The 19822-nt window shown below is 66.0% G+C and overlaps 3 protein-coding genes across 3 annotated transcripts; 2 read left to right on the top strand and 1 right to left on the bottom strand.

Moving 5' to 3' along the window:
* Positions 1-1868: 1868 nt before the first annotated feature.
* Positions 1869-4302, bottom strand: EMIHUDRAFT_105531 (hypothetical protein; the record flags this gene model as incomplete). The annotated part of the gene is made up of 7 exons (XM_005762167.1): positions 1869-2203; positions 2268-2630; positions 2704-2785; positions 3151-3225; positions 3266-3373; positions 3472-3604; positions 3740-4302. The coding sequence occupies 7 exons, from the start codon at positions 4300-4302 to the stop codon at positions 1869-1871; spliced, it is 1659 nt and encodes a 552-aa protein (XP_005762224.1).
* A 2980-nt stretch (positions 4303-7282) lies between these two features.
* On the top strand, positions 7283-10230 carry EMIHUDRAFT_438034 (3-oxoacyl-synthase). Its single transcript, XM_005762166.1, has 12 exons — positions 7283-7616; positions 7801-7961; positions 8171-8219; positions 8295-8453; positions 8635-8709; positions 8816-8882; positions 8957-9015; positions 9201-9247; positions 9321-9420; positions 9550-9700; positions 9816-9847; positions 9923-10230. The coding sequence occupies exons 1-12, from the start codon at positions 7305-7307 to the stop codon at positions 10091-10093; spliced, it is 1383 nt and encodes a 460-aa protein (XP_005762223.1). The 5' UTR covers positions 7283-7304; the 3' UTR covers positions 10094-10230.
* A 3513-nt stretch (positions 10231-13743) lies between these two features.
* Positions 13744-17351, top strand: EMIHUDRAFT_465365 (hypothetical protein; the record flags this gene model as incomplete). Its single annotated transcript, XM_005762165.1, has 9 exons — positions 13744-14082; positions 15315-15353; positions 15904-15968; positions 16040-16208; positions 16277-16536; positions 16604-16675; positions 16744-16935; positions 16999-17008; positions 17094-17351. The coding sequence occupies 9 exons, from the start codon at positions 13744-13746 to the stop codon at positions 17349-17351; spliced, it is 1404 nt and encodes a 467-aa protein (XP_005762222.1).
* Between the last annotated feature and the right edge of the window lie 2471 nt (positions 17352-19822).

Genomic DNA, 19822 nt, shown 5'->3' with positions numbered 1-19822 from the left:
GAGACTAACGGAGCCGGAGCCCCGTTTCCGCACTGCTGCGCGGCGCACGGTGCCTCCGGGGGCCCCCGCGCCCCCCCAGAGCGCGCATGCCGGCCGCAACCGAGTCAAACACAAGGAACTGAGAGCGGCCTCGCTACGGTCCCGAGCCTCGACGGCTCTATGCACTTTCCGTCAGTACTTCTTTCATGCGCGTGCGAAAAATTCTTTTTCGAGGTCAACCCGACATGCGGCAGGTGGCTTGCTTTGGCTCGCTGCCGCCGCGGTGGGTCACCAAGAGCTTCTCCGCGTGCGGCGTCATCACCGCGCGACGCGCTCGCCACGCCTCACCCGGGCAAAAGGAACGACCGCGCGCCGCCGCCGCCCGCCTCGCCTTGCCTGCCCCTGCCCCTGCGCCTGCGCCTGCGCCTCGCCTTGCAGCCGCGCACGCGCACACGCACGCGCTCACGCCGCTCGCGTTCGCTACCGCGAAGCAACCCTCCACCCGAGTTTCGAGCCGGGAGCCAAAAGGTCCCGACTCGAACCGCGAACCGGCTCGACCACCGCCGCTGGCGGTTCTGCAAAGGCACTCAAGGGCAGTGCCTCATATAACGTGAAATAGTGCGAGCGAGCGAGATACTCACCCGACCCACCGTGCCCTCGCGAAGGAGATCTCGCGCCGCGCGCGCTCGCACACGCCGCCCGAGAGCACTCCCACCCCCGCCGCCCTCGCAAGCTCACAGGTTGAGTTGAGGAGAAGCAGCTGAGGGAGATCAAAGCGGGAGAAGGCGGCACGGCGGCGGCGGCGCGGCGCCCCCCCATCCCCACGCCTCCGGGTCGTGCGTACCGCCTAAGGCTGTGTATAAAGATTGATTCTCGCCCCTCTAAGTATTGTCAGCCTCATCTCTAAGTATTGACAATATATTGACATATTGATCGCTGATTTTAACCTCCAAGAGCACCAAATGTCGACATTTGTCCCAAACATCGCCTAGATGTGGGCTGAAATCGAAAAAATCACGAGTTCAAAGCGATTTTTATGCGATTTAAGCGATTTTGAAGCGATTTGGGCCCCCGTTTTGAACGATTTAGAGCCATTTTCAAGCCCGGGATGGGCTCCCATATTGATATGTTGAGTCCAACCTGACGGTCCTGACCAGCCCAGGCCCAGCCTCTCCTCTAAGTATTGCAATATATATTGATATTGATCGCTTCTCTAAGTATTGGAGCAATATATTCCATATTTATACACAGCCTAAGTACCGCCTCCGGGCGTGAGTGTCCCCCCAGCGTCTGCTTGAGAGCAGACGCTCCGGTAATCAGGCCGAGAGTACCAGGCAGGTGGGGAGAAGAGCCCAGGGAGGGGAGAGGAGAAGAGCCCAGGGAGGGGGGAGGAGAAGAGCCCAAGGCGGCCTCCCTCTTCCTCCCCTCCCACCGGGCCTCCCTCTCCCTCTCCTCCCACCGGGCCTCCCTCTCCCCCTCCTACCGCCAAGTCTCGAGGGGCCAGCCGCTGGAAGGGGCAAGCCAGCGGCACGAGGGCTTCAGCCACACAACGCTACCATGGGAACGCGACCCACACAAAGCACCAAAGTTAGGCATACCCTCCGGCGCAGTGTCCCCCGCTATGTGTCGCCGTTCGTCGGGGCACGCAATCCTGTGCAGTCAGCCAGGGCAAGTGGGGGCGGGGTGGACAGCCCAGCGCAGATGCACTGGGATCTCTCTGCCCAGTCCGGGGGTGCGTCGAACCTACCATAACCCTGGGAACGTCCGGGTTTTTGGAAGTAAAGATATTTTACTTTCTTTCATGCGCATGCACACATGCACATGCCCGGCCACACCCTGATAGTGTGTAGAAAAGGAGCTATCCTAGGGTTGCCCTCATGGTCTATGTACTATGACCCGCCCCCCTCCTCCAGCCAGCAGCCGTGGAAGCCGGCGGGCAGTGGCACCGGCGACCTGCACTGGGCGAGCAGTCGCATGTCCTGCGCGGCGAGCACGTACAAGCTGCTCCCCCCGTCGGGGTCGGTGCCCATGCTCAGCAGCACCCCGTCATCCTCCTCGGCGCCGCCCGGCCGAGGGACAAAGAGCGGCTCGCCCGGCAGCATGCCCGCAACCTCGAAGGCCGCGTCGCCGCCGCGCCCCGCCACGTCCGTCTTGACCAGCCGGTTGGACACGGGCGTCGGCCGCGCCGCGCCGATGCCGTAGACGAACCGGTAGTCGGCGCAGCCTGTTGGGACACGCCGCGGGCGGGTCTGGACGGGCCTCGGTGCAGAGGTGCCGCCGCCGTCCACTCTCGCTGCCCGCGACGCGCGGGTTGATCGTCGGCAAGTCCGCGAACCCGCCGCTCACAGAGACGTCGTCGAGCGGCACGAGCTCCGGCGCTGCGCCGCCGTCCGCGTCGCCGCCTCCGTCCCCGCCGCCTCTGCGCGGCAGCGAGAGCCGGACGACGCGCGAGCGCGGCAAATCGCGCGCCTGCGAGTCATCCGAGATCGAGACGAGATCGAAATGAGACCGAGCCGAGACCGAGCCGAGATAGGGCGAGATCTCTCGAGATGACGCCGAGAGTATGGCGGGCAGCGGGTCGAGCGCCTGCGAATCGTCGGTGAGTCGCTCGAGCGAAAGGCTCGAGACGATCTCAGGGTCGTCGAAGGCGCCTACGCGCTCGGACAAGCAGCTCGGTCGAGCTCGCTCGAACCCGGCTCGTCTCTCGGCGGCGTGGAAGGGCACAGAGGTCGACGCAGACGGCGCCGTCCGCCTCGAAGGTGTTGCAGACGTGGAAGAAGAAGAAGGGCGGCTGCACCACGTGCACCTAGAGGTGGCAGCAGCCTCTTCTACCAGGGCCCGGGGAGGGGAGGGGAGGGGGAGGGGGGGGGGAGAGGGGAGAGGGGAGGGGGGAGAGGAGGGTATGAGTTGCGCCTCGACGGCGCCGCTACGCCGGTCGAGCACGTGGACGCGCGTGCCTCGCTCGGGCAGCCAGTCGAGGGTGCCTGTTGAAGGGGCGCGTCGTGTGGTGTGACCTCCTCTTCGACTCGCGTGCCTCGAGTGCCCCGTCGAGTGCGCCGTGGCTCGCGGACCGGACGCCGAGCATCGCTGGCACCTGTGCTTCACCGCACACGCCGTGAGACAGACACGCCGCGGACACAGACGCAGAGTCGGACGCCGGGAGCGGCGCACGTCGTACGCGGCCGGCTGCTCGATGACCACCACAGACCGGTCCGTGACGCCGAACGAGTGCAGCCAGCGCGGCGCCTGAGAAGCCAAGGAGCTGGCCATCAGTCAGCCACGTCACGGACGCGAGTCCGAACCAGTGCAGCCGGCGAGGCGCCGCGCGGTCGTCGCACGGGATCGAGGCGAGGAGCTGGCGATGCCACGGCGGCTGTGCGCTCACCGTGTAGACCTGGTACGACGAGAAGAAGGGTCAGGGTTAGGGTTAGGGTCAGGGTTAGGGTTAGGGTCAGGGTTAGGGTCAGGGTTAGGGTTAGGGTTAGTGTAGACCTGGTACGACGAGAAGAAGGGAGGGTTGATGTCGGTCGCCACGTTGATCAGCCCTCCTCCGCCCGCCGGGTCGGGGTGCGGGTGCGCCGTGCCCAGCACGCCCAGCCGCGAGCCTGCCGCCCACGGCACGCGCCTGCGCCCCGCCTCCGCACGCCGGTGAGTCGCCTCCTCACGGCCTCGGAGAGGTGTAGCTTGGTGGAGGTGCGGGAAAGGAAGGGAGTGCGTGCTAGGTGTCTCTGAGGCATCTAGGAGGCCACGCCCGCGCGACTTCAACGTCGCCGGGTCGATTGCCCTCCAGGAGCGCTGCGTCTCGGTCATCGCGACGAGGTCGCCGCCGTGCCGGACGAGGTTGACGCAGCAGTTGTCCGTTGGGTCTCCCGCCGCGAGCGCCGCCAGGGACCGAAGCGCGCCCGCCACGCCACCGCCCGGCTCGCTGAGCGGAGTCTGGAACTCGGCGTACCCGAGGGAGCCCGCCCGCGCCGCCGTTAGCGCGTCGGTCTCGACGAAGCGAGTCGTGAGGCGCGGAGGCGTCTCTCCACCGCTGAGCTGCACGCGGGTTAGCAGAGCGTAGCCGTCGAACCAGTGCCGCAGCCTTCGCTCGCCCGCCTCAAACAGGCCGGGGCCGTTGCGGAGGTACGCGCCGCGGAGCCAGTCGGGCACCGCGCCACGCACAACCTCCATGCTCGCGTCGCTCACGGCTTCGCCACGATAGCTTGCGAAGGCTGCGTGCCGCGCGGTACGACCACCTGCCGCGGTGGGCAGGCAAGCCACAGGCGGGAAGAGAGCGCAGCAGAGCAGCGCGGCAGCAGAGGCGCAACGGTAGCGACGCATATCAGCAGTCACTTGTAGTGAGCGTCGAGCTGGCAGTGTGGCACCACATCGGCCGATTTTGCTCTGCGCATGAATGGTTGCGCAGGTGTGAACAACACCTCCGAGCCTGGCTGTTCTTCACCTTTCTACCTACCTACCTACCTCCTGACCACGGCGCCGCAGGCGCCTGTTGATGGGTCCAGGTGATAGCCCTGGATGAGCAATGCATACGCCTAGTTGGTCCTCGGATCGCCCGACCGACCGCGTCCCGGTGCTCTGTGGTCAGGAGGTGAACAGCGTGGTACCAACCAGCACTGTGGGTCGTTGCGGCACGCATGGGCCCCCGCGCGGTACTAATCGTCGTAGTTTGGGCACCGCTGCCCTTCACGGCACCACACCGCCGCTTGACAGCCCGGGATTAGCCTAGCAGCGAGTGGACATCGCCTGCCGGTCGGCTGGGCACGAGCCAAGGCCCAAGCGGTCGGCTGGGCACGGCCGTCAACCGAGTCCGAGCGGCGCCTGAGGTGGGTGCCACGGCGTCTGCGCGAAGGCGTGGCGGGGTGAGGAGCCAGGAGTGGTGAACACCTCCCCATCGGGCGCGCGGCGCGCCGGATGGTCCGCCGAGGCCGCCGCCGCCCCGGCGGCGGCACGGCTAGCAGGAGCCAGTCAGGCATGCCCTGCTGTGGAGCAGAGCCGGCTGACGCACCGGCGATACTAACTCAGCGCGCCGCGGAGGCGAATCTGGGCGACTTTGGAGGCGCAGTTCTCGAGCTTGCCGTCGACGATTGATGTCGGGTAAATTGTCACTGCCGTCGGGCTCGGGGAAGGTCTTCTCTCAGCAGGCCGAGCGCCGTGGCCTGGCTCGGCTCGCCGCGAGTCGGGCGATTCACACCCGCCTACATCCACTCCGACGGTCACCCGGGAACCCCCGCCCACCCCCGTTGCGCGCGCGAAAGACAGTACCAGCTCGACGCGACAGCAGGGGGCGCGAGATGGACGAGGTCTCGGAGCTGCCGGGTGCAACCCTCCCTCCGGCGGGGCGGCCCCTGGCTGTGGATGGCGAGACCGCCGTCGCGTTTGGCCGCACTATGAAGATCGAGATTGCTGGCACTGCTGCCGAGGTGAGCGATCACGGCCCAGAGGTGAGGGTCGGCCAAGCGGTCGAGCAGGGCACGCGCATGGCCGAGTCCACGAGCGTCGAACCGCTGCCGCTCGCGGAAGCGGAGGAACAGCGCCGACGCCACGAGCTCGCAGAGCAGAACCCCATTGCGCTCGACGAGCCTGCCGCGGCCGAAGCGCCGCCGCCATCGGTGGCCAGCGCGGTCTCTGCCGCGACACCTGCAAAGCGAGCGGGTGGCCAGCTCGAGCCTCGCACGGTGCGGCCACGGGGGATGGCCGCTGACAAACCCGATTGGACAAACCGCCGCGTGCGTGTTCAGTTCTCCGACGGGTGGCACCGCGGCACGGCGCTGGAGAGGTTTGAGGTCACCGGCGGCATTGTGTGGAGGGTTCTCTTTGACGACGGCGAAGACCTGCGCGTGCCTGAGAAGACATTGCTGCCAGCAAATGAGGCCGCCGCACCCGCGGCGCCTGTCGTGCCTGTCGCAGCCGCGGCGCCGGCCGTCGCTCCGGCGCCGAAGACCGAGATGGGCGAGGCTGAGATGGAGGTGAAGACCGAACGGACCTCGGCAGGAAAGACCGAGGGGGCAGCGGAAGCGATAATCGCAGAGGTCAAAATGGAGGGCGCGGAGGAGCCTCGCTACGACGGCCGGCAACTCTTCCATCGCAATGCGCTCGTGCAGGCGCTGCAGCTCCAGTCGATCGGCAAGGGCGGCCCTTGCGTGACGACGCGGAACTGGTCCCGCGACGCCGAGCTCTTTCCCGACCAAGGCCCGCAGACGAAAACACCGGTGGTGTGCCTCAACGATGCCTGGCACCCACTCGCGCCGCGGTTTGCCGGCGACCGCCACGCCACGCTCTTCTGCCACGGCGACTGCCTCGATGGCGAGACGATATCGCTGATCGTGAGGCGGCGATCAGCGAGCGGGAAGGTGCTGGGGCACGAGTACTGCGGCCAGTACCGACTGCGTGAGCGCAGCCCGCACGGGCATGCCGACCTGAGCGGAGACAGGATGGCCGAGGCGCGGAGGACGTACGCCACCTGCCTGCACACGCAGGAGAACATGGCAGGCGTTCGCGAGCAGTGCGCACGGGATCTAGGGCTTGCGGCGAGCCTTTCCGCGCAGGAGAAGGCTAAGCTCATCATGGATAAGGTGGGGACGAACGACCTCGACCTGCACGTGTTCCCCGCAATCTACATCGAGTTCGCGGGGTACAAGGAGGCAGTGTTCCAGCGGCTCATGACAGCCAAGGCGTACGAGTACAAGTCGTACTCGTACCAGGGGCAGCTCGCGGAGCGAAGGGAGACCGCGTGCGGATGAACTCGCGAGTCGGCGCGCGCACACCGCACAGCGTGACCGCCGGGCCCAGGAGATCATGGCCGAGCTGACAACGGGCGAACCACATTTACACCGTGCGTCGGAGAGTTTTGACGTTGTCGACTACGACGAAGCTCTACGGGGTGCTGGTCGACTACGGCGCGGCTAACGGACGCGTGGAAGTCGACGACGTCAACGCTCGGGCCCCTTTCGAGGGGACTGCATCCATACCCACAGGCAGGCCCCTACTGAGGTCCCTACACCCGCATTCTGCGAACGACCCAGATCGATCAGTACTGTGCTCCAAGTGTAAAAAATTAAAAAGAAACACGAAACGCGCGTGGCCGTGGGCCGCCGTGGCTCACCTCATCGGACATCGCCGGGCCCAGTCGACCAGATCGGCCCGGTGATGCCGCCCGCGGATTTCGTCGGCTGCTCCCGCGCGACGTGAATTGTTGTGCGCCGAAAAAAGAAATAAAGCACACAAAAAGAAAGAAGAAAGAAAGAAAAAAGAAATGGGCTCTCCGCGGCGGATCTGCACTCCAGCTCCCTGCACCCAGCTCCCCCTCTCCCTCTCGGCGCGACATGCCGTCTTGCCGGAGAGAATGCATCGCCGCCTCGCTCGCTCTGCTGCTCGGCGCCGACGCCTACCTGCCCGCCCAGCGCGCCGGGCCGGCGGCGCCGCGTGGCAGCAGCAGCGTGCGCATGTTCGGGCTGGGAGCTGCAGCGGCCGGGGAGCGGATCGTCGTGACGGGTGTGGGTGTGGTGTCGGCGCTGGGCAACGGCGACGACTTCTGGAAGGGCCTGGTCGGGGGCAAGTCCGGGATCGACACGATCCAGGGCTTCGACGCGTCAAAGTTCCCGACGACGATTGGCGCCGAGTGCCTCGACTTTGAGGCCTCCTGCCCCACCGCCACCGCCGCCCCGCCACGCTCCGCACTGCCGCCGATGCCGCCGTCGCTGCCGGAAGCGACGCTGCTCTCGCATCCGGCCTCGCCACCGCCGCCCTCGTCGCCACCCTCACCACCACCCTCGCCGTCGCCACCGCCCTGACCGCTGCCGCCCTCGCCGCCGCCCTCAGGCCAAGCCGTGGTTCGAGAACGTGAAGAACGCAAAGGCGACGGACCGGTACTCGCACATGGCGATGGCGGCGGCGCGGATGGCGATCGAAGAGGCGCAGCTCCCCGACGCTGCCCTCCAGTCGGAGCGCGCGGCAATCATCCTCGGCACCGCCTTCGGAGGGTCGCCAGCGCCTAGATGCGGCAAGGGCGCCAGTCGTGGACCACCCGCCACGCCGCTGGCACGCGCCGTGTCACAGAGACCGCGCCGCCGCTGCACCCACACGGGCTCACGCGCCCCGCGTCGCCACGCCCGCGTCGACCCTGTCGCCGCTGCACGCCCCGCACCGTCTCGACGCGCGCCCGCTCCGTCTGCCCCTTTGGGGGACGCAGGATGGACACCTTCGAGAAGCAGCACCTCAACTTCGACAAGGGGAAGAAGGCGCCCGCCCCGCCGCCCGCGGCCCCTGCCGCCCTCTCCGCCGCGCCCTCACCTCCCCCTCCTCCCGCTGCCCAGGTGTCGCCCTTCACGGTGCCGGCGCTGCTGCCCAACACCGGCGCGGGAATCCTCGCCATCGAGCTGGGCTGCACGGGCCCAAACTACGGCGTCGTCTCCGCCTGCGCCGCCGGCTCGCACGCGATCGGCACTGCGCTGCGCCAGATGCAGTACGGCGAGGTGGGCTGCGCAGAAATGCGATGCTGTGAGGGAGAGAGGCTCTGCAGAGATGCGGCGGAGAGAGAGGCACTTTCGAGACACTTCCGAGACACTGCCGAGGCGATCAGTGGCTCGGACGCGGCATGGCGAGGCCCCAGTTTCGGGTGAGCTCGGCTGAGCTCGGCTGAGCCCGGGCCATCAGGCGGACGTCTGCATCGTCGGCGGCTCCGAGGCGGCGATGACGCCCTTCTCGTACGCAGGCTTCAGCGCGATGAAGGCGAGGCGGAGCTAACCCTAACCCCAGCTGCCCCGTGACGAGAGAGCGGAGTGTGACCTGGGTGGCGCGTCGGACGGGACCTCACCACGGCGCCCGGCCCGGACAGGCGATGTGCTCAAGCTACAACGACGCGCCGCAGACCGCGTCGCGGCCGTTCGACGCCACGCGCGCGGGTGTCTGCGAGCCGGGCCGAGGGCAGCAGGCGCGCTCGCGACACGTCCATGACAGGGCGGGCTCGTGCCCACAGGCTTTGTGATGGGCGAGGGCGCAGGCATGCTCGTGCTCGAGACGGAGGCGCATGCCAAGGCGCGCGAGATCTGCCGAGATTGGCCGAGATCTGCCGAACGACGTGCCGCAGTGGCTTCTCGTCGCTACTCTCGCCGCCGCCGCCCTCGGCTCCCAGCCGCGTCCCTCCCCGCCTCCCCGCCGCCGCCGCCCTCCCCGCCGCGTCGCCGCCCTCACCGCCGCTCTCCCCCGCCGCCGCCCGCCAGGCGCGCGGCGCGCCCATCCTGTGCGAGCTCGCCGGCTACTCAGCGACGTGCGACGCGCACCTCGGCGGTCTCTGCAGCCGGGCGGATGCCGAGCGGACGGGAGCACCCCTTGCTGGGTAGGTGCGACGCGAACCACATCACGACGCCGCACCCGGAGGGGGCCGGCCTCGCCAGCTGCCTCAAAAAGGCGCTCGCCGACGGCGGCGTCTCCATCGACGAGGCGAGATGCGGCCGGGATGCGGCGGGGGATGCGGCCGGGGATGCGGCCGGGGATGCGGCCGGGACGCAGCACTCGCGTGCGGGGTGAGGCAGCCTCTCCTGACCCCCTCCCCGGAGCCCCGCTGCTCAGGTGGACTACATCAACGCGCACGGCACGTCGACCGCGTACAACGACAAGTTCGAGACGATGGCGATCAAGAAGGTCTTCGGCGAGCACGCCAAGAATGTGCCCATCTCGTCGACCAAGTCCATGACAGGACACACCCTCGGCGCCGCCGGCGGCAACGGCCCCCCCAGATGCGGTCATGCTCGCCTCACGCACTCGATCTCTAGACACGCTCGTCCGCCGCAGCTCACGCGAGGCCGCGGCTGAGTCTGGTGCCTGGTGCAATGTAGGCATCGAGGCGGCCATCTGCGCGAAGTTCATGGTGACGCCCTGCCCGACACGGACGCGATACCCCGAGACACGCCCGCGCGACACGCCCCGACACGAATGTGCGCAGGCCACGGGCGACGTGCCTCCGACCATCAACTATGCGACGCCCGACCCGGAGTGCGACCTCGACTACGTGCCCAACGCGGCGAGGAAGGTGCTCAAGCCGCGTGCCGCAATCTCGGATAACCTCGGCTTCGGCGGCCACAACGCAGCCATCGTCTTCAAGGCGTACGAGTGAGCAAGAGGCGCGGCGCCGGGGGGAGGGGGCGGGGGCAACAGCTCTGGCATGGTTACATGGATGCGCGCGAGGCGCCTCGGCCGTCGGCGGTGGTAAATTTACATCAATAACAAGATAACCGTGGTGACGGATTGCGATTGGGGCGGATTGGACGCAGAATCCTGAATCGTTTGGTCTGAGAAATCGCGCGGGCCGACGCCGGGGTCCGCGGGGGGGGGGGGGGGGGTTCCGTTTTCGCGGCAAAATCGCGGCGGTTGGGCTGTGCTGAACAAGCTTTTCAAAAAAGAAGGGAAACAGAGGGTCCCCAGCACTTTGCGTTTCCGGAAATTTCAAGGGAAATACAGAGGGTGTTTGGTGCTCCATTCTGGAAACTCGCGAGTTTCCCTGAGAGCGCTGAGTCTGAGAGCTGGTCTGGGGCAAAATCTGAGGCAAAATTGAGGAAATCGGCACGATACCCAGGCGGTCGCAGGGTATTTTCCAGGTATACCCGGGGTTTTCCAGGTACACCCGCAAAATACCCGGTATTTTGCCGATTTGGCTGATTTTGGGCCCAAACCAGCCTCAGACTCGGCTCAGAGCCCGGAAAATTTGATGGTTTCCCCGGGAAAATAGAGAGGAAAAGAGAGGGTGCTGTAGAGAAAAAAGGAAAGGAAAAGAGACGGGGTGCGAGAGGAAAAGCTTGTTCAGCCCAAATCGCGGGGGCCGCCTGCGGACGCGAACAACTCTAACACTCACACGTCATTTGGGGCCTGGAGCCCTGTTCACGCGCGCGCGAGACGTGCAGACAGGGTTGCCAGGTGAGAGCGAATGGCGCGGTTCACGCCTCGCACAACAGAGAGAGAGATGCGCTCTGCATGGTGGGACATAAAAGAGAGCGAGTACTTGGGCGAGTAGGCCGTGCGGTCAACGCTGCCGCGCGCGACTTTGCGCGCGAGGCGGCGCAGCTTGAGAACGGCGGTGGGCGAGAAGCCGCCGCCGAACGTCTCGTGGAGCAGCAGGTTGAAGTTGTTGCGCTTGACAAAGATCGCGTCGTGGTAGAAACCGCGATGCGCCTTGACGTAGCCGTGGCCGGTCTTGTGGGAGAAGGGTTGGCCGGGCTGCCCGCGCGCCTTGCAGCCCATGTTTAGGCGGCGGGCCTTCTCTTCGGTGTTGCCGAAGGCGTAGGAGTGGCCAACGGAGGCGGGCGTGCCGCCGCTCGAGGCGTTACCAACGCCCGCCGAGGAGGTCTTGAGGAGGGGCGTCCAGAGCTTGACTTCATTCACCTCATCGCATCCTCCCGGGCCAGCGTGGGGTTCTGCGAGGTCGACCTTGTACCCCTCGTTGTACTGCCGGGTCGTGAGCTCTGGTTTCTCCTTGTCACCGTGCACGACCGGCGCGTTGGCCGGGGCGCGCATCGCGTCCGCCCAGGCGGCGAGGACGCCGTCGTGGGGCCGCCGGTGGTGGGCCTTGTTGTAAAGGTAGTCGCCGAAGAAATCGACTGGCATGCCCCGCTCGAGCGCGACCCGAAGGGTGGGAAGCGCCGCGGAGAGCCAAAGGCCGAGCTTCCGCTGGAGCTCGTCCTGGAGGGTGTCGGAGCTCGGAGGACCTCGCTCGGACGCGGGACGGCGGTGTGGTGCGCACATTGGTCATTGCGGAGCAGAGTCCAGACGCGGAGTATCTTTTTTATAGTGTCTTGGGAAAGTGCTTTGCAACCTCACAAGTCACATCCTGGGGGCTGGGGCTGGCCAGAGGCCGCAGGTTCCAAGCAAGGTAGGTCAGAGTATTCTTTTTCCTTCGCGGCAACGCGATGGCGGCAAGGCCACTTTGCGCGCCCGCCCTCGCCACGCCGAAGACCAACCGACGTCGGACCGCGGTGAGACCGCGCCGCCCCCCGCGCCCGCCCGCGCCCGCAGCGTGAACACATACGCGCGTCCCTCGCCACACGGAAACATACGCGCCAGCCGCGCAGCAGCCTCACATGCAGCGCAGACCGCATGCCCGCGCCCTGGGCCGCCGACGACCCGGTCGGGCGGGCTGAGCGGCCGCCGCACACCACCAGGCAGGCGCGCGACCACCCACAGCACGCCGCAGCCCACCGCGCAGCCCTGCCAGCCAAGCCTGCGCCTCCCAGCTGCACAAACAGGGCGCACAACAGAATACAGCACACAGCACACATCGGCGGCGCGCGCGCAGCACACGCAGACGCGCGCGCGACCGCAACACGCACACGTACACAGCACGCGCGCGTCGCACGCCAGCGCAGCGCCACACACAGAGCACACTTCCCATCAGCAGCAGCAGCCTGCCACAATCCACATCTCACACACGCGCGCACACACTCCCCCTACCGGCGCACGCATTGGGCGTCGCCGAGAGCTCCCAAAGCTGACTTGTGTGGCTGCTTGTGCTGCCTGCTCAGCACAAGCAGCCACACAACCCAAAAGCTCACTTGTATGGCTGCTTGTGCTGCCTGATTGGCAGCACAAGCAGCCACACAACATCCCGCTTCATCTCGCCTCCTAGTCTCGCCTCATCTCGCCTCATCTCGCCTCACCTCGCTTCATCTCGCCTCACCTCGCTTCATCTCGCCTCGCCTCGCCTCATCTCGCCTCACCTCGCCTCATCTCGCCTCACCTCGCCTCAACCCTCATCCTCGCCTCACACCTCGCGCTCGCCTCATCTAGCCTCACACCTCGCCTCATCTCGCCTCACCTCGCCTCATCTCGCCTCACCTCGCCTCATCTCGCCTCATCTCGCCTCATCTCGCCTCATCTCGCCTCATCTCGCCCCCCACCTCGCCTCACACCTCGCCTCATCTCGCCTCATCTCGCGCCATTTTTTCTTTTCTAGACCACTCCGAGACCGGCCCGCCCCAGACCGACCCGAGACCCGAGATCGACCCGAGATCGACCCGAGATCGACCCGAGATCGACCCGAGATCGACCCGAGATCGACCCGAGATCGACCCGAGATCGACCCGAGATCGGCACAAGCGATCAACCCAAAAATGCCCCAGAGCCCCCTCCGGGGGGACCCCCCCTCACCCCGAGTGTCCGTGTCCTTCGCGAGTCACCGATGGGGAGCGGGGGGGGGGTGCGAGATGCACAGGGGAGGCTGGGGAGGGGGGGGTCCACTCTGAAGACAGCCGACCGCGGGGGGGTTTTGTCCCACAGGGTTTTACCCTCCGCGTGAGGATCGGCGCGGCGAGGGGGTAGGTTCGAATTCGCCGCGCAACATTTCACCCCCACAGGACCCCGCCCACCCCCCCTCATGGTCCCACCTAGTACCCCAATGAGCCTTCGCACCCCCTCCTTGCGCAGTGTCCCCCACTATGTGTCGCCGTTATCGGGGCATGCTATCCTGTGTAGTCAGGGCAAGTGGGGGCGAGGCGCAGTCCCATCTCTCCTGTGTACGGGTGGGTTCTGTCCCTAGTCTCGGAGGGGGGCTTGAAGCTAAGAATATTTTATTTTTCCAAGCAAGGTAGGTCAGCGGGCCGCCGCAGCGCGGGGGAGAGCCATGACCGGAAAGGCGCGCGGGCCGGGTGATCGGCATCCGACGTACGAGAGCAAAAGAGCCCTTACTCAGGGGGCTGCGAGTTCGCACGATGCGGGCAAATAAAGAAAACACGCGCGCTCGCTCGCTTTGGGGTGTCTCTGAGTGAGCCGTCTGCCATGGATGGCAACGCTGGGAAGGTTGGCCTGCTGAAGACGACTGGTTTCTTCGGCTCGAAGCGATTCTGTGTCTTAAGCGACCACAACTTTGTCGCCTACGAGTCGGACGCCTGCAAGACAGTCAAACTCAGCGTCTCCGTCTGCGGCGCCAAGGTGTCCTCAGCTGACGACAAACTCACCATCGTCCCGGAGGGTCGTGGGCTCATCAATCTGAAGGCACCGTCGGCAAGGGATGCGCAAGCATGGGCGGCTAAGATTGCGGAGGCTGCGCTCCTCCCGTCGGCCGCCTCGACGCCTCCGCAGCCGGAAGCCACGGTGCCGGCCTCGAACGCCTCGGAGGTTCCCACGGCAGGGGATTTTTCCGAGCCCGCCGCTGCAGACCTCGACACCCTGTCTGCGATCGTCGGCCGGTTGGGTGTGCTCGGACAGCGGAGTGGCGGCGGCACAGCACCCGACCCCGCCGCTGGTGGCACAGCCGGTAGCCCTCTGCAGCGGCTCGAGGTGCTGGTGGAGCAGGCGGAGAAGAGCGCGGCGCTCCTTGAAATGGGTCACTAGAGTTCGGGCGCCGACCGCTGCCGTGATAACGGGTCCGCAGTCATACGTTAGTAACGGGGCCTCCAGAAGGCGCGATTCGTACAGATGTGCATGTCCATGCACAGGTCGCATGCGGTGCTGGCCGGCATGGAGGAGGGCGGTGCTTGGTTCCCCACATGTCGGTAAGAAAAACACAAGCGCCGCTCCAAGCCCTGCCCCTCTTGGCGCCCGACAGCCGTCCACGAGCATCGAGCACACCTTCCGCCTGCACGCTGCGCAGAGCTGCGGTGCTCAAAAAAGCTCAAAAACCTCAATGCTCAAGCGTCAGGAGCTTGAGCACGAGCATTTGAGCATTTGTTGTCGCAGCTTTGCGCAGCGCAGCGTGCGAGCAGCGCAGCGGGCAGCGCAAGGCGGACCTCTGGCACACCCGGGCGGCTGCGGGACGCGGGAGCCGGGGCCCCGCGACTCTGCGAGCCGCATCGGCGGCCAGGAAGCGATACAACCAGGTATTTTATTTTGGCGCCGCTGCAGAAACGAGCTTTTGGCCAAGCTGCAGAAACGAGCTTTTAGTGGCTATAAGCATAGGCGCGTTGGATTATCATGCGCGCCGGAGCGCGCTGGTGCTACCCGGACACACGCGCGGAGCGTGCTAGCTGGGACACACGCGCGGAGCGCGCTGGCTAGACACACGCGCGGAGCGCGCTGGCTAGATACCGCGCGGAGCGCGCTGGCACCTATGTGCGCGGAGCGTACCGCGGTAGAGTCTAGACACATGGAAGACAGTCTGTTGCAGTCAGTTGTGGCCACGCGGCTTCGAAGCTGGCCTGACATCGTAGCACGCGTCTGGCAGACGCTGTGTCTCTGCCTTCTTCCGCGACATGACCACAAGCACAGTCTGACGATCAAGCAGGAGAGCGACGTGCGCGCGCAAGCGGCGCAGCTCCCAGGCGACTTCATCACTGCCGACGACGTCTTAGAGCTGCGCAGGATGGGTGGCACGTAGCGCCCAGAGACACGTGCGGAGCGCGCCGCTGCAGGTAGGCGCGGAGCGCCGCCACTTGAGATTCGGCCTGTGGGTGGGCCGAGTGGTTCCTGCGTGTGAGTGAGTACTTGGAGCACTTGGAGTGCAGTCGGCAACCTCACATCCAGGGCCGGGGAGCTGAGAAGCGCGCCCAAGCGCGCCCAGCGGGCCGGATGATCGGTATCGGGTTGCGGGCAAGAGAGCCCTAGCCCTGGGGGGTGCGCGTTCGCAGGGCCATAACACTCTGACTCAAACTTTCACAGAAATCGCATCTTGCCCTCCACAATCGGGCGCTGCGGCGGCTTGCTTCCACTTTCGCGCGCGGCGCTCGCTCCGCGCCTGACTCCTTGAGCGTACTCCTTGAGCGTCGTAGGCGCTGGTTCGCACATGTTCTGCAGCTTGGCACCGAGGCCTCAGGTTCTCCGGCCAATATACATATTGTGTGTATGGCATCCCCGACCACCGGCGCCGCCGTTTTCTCCTCCCACCCCGTCGAGTGGCGCATCCCGATTGGCTGCGACTTTTCCGGCTTTTTCGTGGAGGCACCGGTCTGATGCCACACAGCTCTAACCGCCGACGATACTCACGTGTCACATCCGCTGCAGGTTGCTCTCGGCTTCATCCCGGTTCTCCGGCCTCGCGTATCCTCGCTCTACCTGTTGCAGACGCGGTGCAGCAACAATGACACACTTCTCAGATCTGACGTCTCCGCGCGCACGACATCTCCGCGCACATCTCTAGGTGCCCCGACAGCTTCCTCGCGCAGCTGCCCGCCGACGAGGCGCACGCCTACCTGAGCGCGCAGGTGGCGGACCACGACAGGTCCGCCTCGGAGACGGCCGGCTCGATCGTCATCGAGCACGGAAACCCGTGCCTGATGCGGCAGTTCCCGCTCCGGCCGCTGCACGTGGTGTTGGCGCGGCTGGCGAGAAGGGAGGTGTGAAGAGCGCCTCGTCACGGCTTCGGCTGTGAGAGCAGGTGGCGCGGCTGATGAGCGAGGGCATGCTGCCTCTCGACCAGCTGCGCTGCGCCGAGGCTGCGGACGAGATCTGGGTGCCTACCCAGTGGCACCGCGACCTCTTTGAGGCGCAGGGCCTCCCGCCCGCGAGGCTGTCGGTGGTGCCAGAGTTCGTCGATACGCAGCTCTTCCGGCCGCGCGCGGCGGCGGCGGCGAGGAGGCGAGGCCGGCGCGGCGGCGCCACGTTCTTGAGCGTCTTCAAGTGGGAGCGGCGCAAGGGGTGGGGCTGCTCGAGGCGGACTGCGCGGCGAGGACGCGTCCAGGACACGTCCGGGACACGACCGCAGGTGGGACGTGCTACTCGAGGCGTACTGGCGCGAGTTCCGCCGCTCCGAGGGGACGTTGCTGCGGCTGCGCACGTGCGAGCCAGGGAGGAGGGGCCGGGGCTGCTTTGGTTCTCACATCACATGGTTCGCGATGGCGGTAGGTACAAGCCTGCTTGGGAGCCGGGGCCGGAGGACATTGTCGAGTGGCTGCGCAGCTTCGCGCGCCAGCGGCTAGGCAGCAGCCCCGGGGCGCTAGCGCGGGTCGAGGTTGTGGAGGAGCTCTCTCGCGAGGGCCTCGCCGAGGAGTACCGCGGCGCGGACGCGTTCGTGCTGGCCAGCCGGGGCGAGCGGCGGTGAGTGCCTCTGTGCGTCGCGATGCCACGTCCACGACGCGTCCCCAGCATGCCCCCGAGTAGGCGAGGGGTGGTGCCTCCCGTGTGTCGAGGCGATGGCGAGTGGGCTGCCCACCCTCACGACAAACTACTCCGGCCCCGCCGCGTACCTCACCGAGGAGAATAGCTTCCCCATCCGCATCGCCGGCACGGACGGCAACCGGCAGGCAGAGCCAGACGGCGACCACTTGCGCCAGCAGATGCGGCGCGTCGCCACCGACAGCGCCCTCGCCGAGGCGGTGGGCGCGAGGGCGAGGGCCGACGTCGTGGAGCGCTTCTCGGCACGGCGCGTGGGCGATGTGGTGGTGGAGCGGCTCGCGGCGGCGGTCGCCGCGAAGCAACCGCGGAGGGGTCTGGGAGAGAAGCTCGAGCTGTGAGGGAGGACGGGCCTTAGGGCGGGCCATGCCGGTCCCACCGCGGCCGGTTCAGAGGCGGTGTGACGCCGCGTCATATATTACGATTTATTATTTAACATATTATTTTTCGGCGACCACAGCGCTCAGAAAGGTACATCGCGAGGTTTTCAGTTTTCAGAGTCAAGCGGATTGCGCGCGAAATCCCACAGCAATCCGATGAACTCTTCGTGTTTTTTCTCTCCCGTGGTGACGTCTCTCGGTCTGCCAGGCTTCGCTTCGTACTTCGTTCACGGTGCACAGGCCACAGCACATCAAGCGTTGGTAGTTGCGCAACATCGCGCTCCAGGCCGCCTGCCGCCCTGACACAGTGCGAGATCGTGTCCGAGCTTTCGTGCGCACGGCGAGTGTGTGCGTGTGGGCCCGCCCTCTGTGCTATGAGGTGTGCAAGACTGACTGCCTGACTGCTGACTGATGATATCGCGACACGCAGGCCGGACGCGAGGTGCCGCAAGCTGGCTGCTGATAAATGCTCACCACTCGGCCGAAAATTGATTGCCAATCTGGTGCGTGGCGCACTCCCACAGGTTCTCGCGGATGCGCGCGTGCTCGGCCTCCTTCCCCTTGCTCCCTTTGAGGATCTGCTGGAGCGTCGGCTGGAGGACCTGCTTTATGTAGCCCCGGGTGGCAGGGGCGAGGTCGTCGATGTATCCCAGCGCGAAGTAGTTCACCTTAGCGCAGCCGTGCAGGTAGCAGCGAAGCATGTTGAGCGCGGCGAGGCGCTCGTCGGTCACCCTGTCCTCGGAGACGAGCGCGCGATCCGCGTCCGACTGCGGCGGCGGCATCTCCTCCACTCGCCCCAGCACGTACACGTCGCCCTGATACTTGCCGCCGTGCTTGAGCGCCGCCGGCATGAAGGGGTTCTCGTGGTAGGCATGCCGGCAGAGGATGAAGGCACCGGGCTCGCAATGCGTATTCCAAAGCGCGACCTGCGCCGCCTCGGACGCGGGGTTGTCGTCTTCGTTGATGCGCGGCCCGACTTTGAGGTCCTCGGCGATACTCTGGCGGAGCGGCTCCTGAAAGTCGGCGCTGAGCGGCCACTGCTGCTGCACCCGTTCGAGAGTATTGCCCTTGAGTGGCCCGAACCCGGGCGTTGCGATGCCGAGCTTGAGAAAAAGGCCTAAGTCCAAGAAGTACCGACAGTCAGCCGAGATGATGGCGGTGCCGTGCTCGAAGGGAAACGCCAAAAGCGCGGTTCTCGCGCGGCACCGATTTGGAGCGTATGAAGGTGTTGAGGTGGAAGCAGGGCGTGCTAAGGCGGATGAACTGGTCCTTTTCCGGAGCCGAGGATGGAATCGACAGTGGGCCGGCGGAGGTCCCAGCCTGCTGGCGCGCCGCCTCCCATGCCTCCTCGCGCCCCTTGCGCTTCGCCTCCTGCTCCGCCGCCTGCATAGCTGCAATGAGCTCGGTGTCGCCGCCCAGCACGAGGCGCCTAAGGGCGGGGTGCGCCACCTCTGCCGCCGGTCAGATATCCCCGGAGCGCAGATGCTGCAACACCTGCCCTCCTCGTCCTCGACGAAGACCTCCTCCGGCAGCTCGCCGCTCAACCGGCGGCTGGTGCGCACTGGCCCTCGCGCCTCGGGCGCGGCCCGCTTCTTGCCCCGCGGCTTGGCCTCCTTCTTGGTCGAGCAGGCCGCCGCCGCCTCGTCCAGACCCAGTCGGGAGAGGGCTGCCTTGTTCGCTCTGATGTTCTCCTCCCGCTCCAGCTCGTATGCCGAGAGCAGCTCGGCGACCGTCGCCGCCGGTGGCGCGGCGGCCGGTGGCGCGGCGGCCGGCGGAGCCTTGACACTCTTGATGAATTCAGGCTTGACGCATTGCTCCTTGTCGCCATCGTCGTAGCTCAGGTCAAAGGTGCCGTCGCGGTTGCACTTGGTGACCGTCGCGTCGAACCACTTGGTGCCAGCGGGTCCGTGCTGACTTGCGAGGTAGCGGGCCCTCACACGCGAGCCGGAATTCATCGAGCGGCACGCGGTGAATTTCTCAATGTACGTACTTTTAGCTTGAGCACTTGAGCACTGGATAGGGTCGGTTCCGCATGGTACGGGACCCCTCGATCGTCTCGCCCACCCTCACTGGTGTGTTCATTGGGGGGGGTCATAACAAACACGGTAGCTTATTACTGGGAGAAAAGAGAGAGGGGGTTGTGTGGCTCTTACGTACATTCCCGGAGGAGGACTGCTTTCTTCCTTGATTTTTTCACTTTATACTCGTTTATTCACAGGCGACCCCAGGGAACCGTGGGCTCTAGGTTCCCTAGTGGCGTGCTGTGAACAAACAGCGCAGCGCCTGAATTTTTTGTTAAAACGGTAAATTTTCTTCTTTTGGTGTTGTTGACACGTCAAGACACAGAGCGCACACAAACGGGAGGCAAGCGAGAAAGAGGCAGTTGGCTGTTAAAAGAAGAAAAAACCAACCACGCGAGCTTCGCAATCTCT

This window comes from Emiliania huxleyi, assembly GCF_000372725.1.
Source record: "Emiliania huxleyi CCMP1516 unplaced genomic scaffold EMIHUscaffold_69, whole genome shotgun sequence".
NCBI classification, from domain to species: Eukaryota; Haptophyta; order Isochrysidales; family Noelaerhabdaceae; genus Emiliania; species Emiliania huxleyi.
The sequence above is the reverse complement of the archived record's forward strand: the minus strand, read 5'-3'. Positions and strand labels throughout refer to the sequence as shown.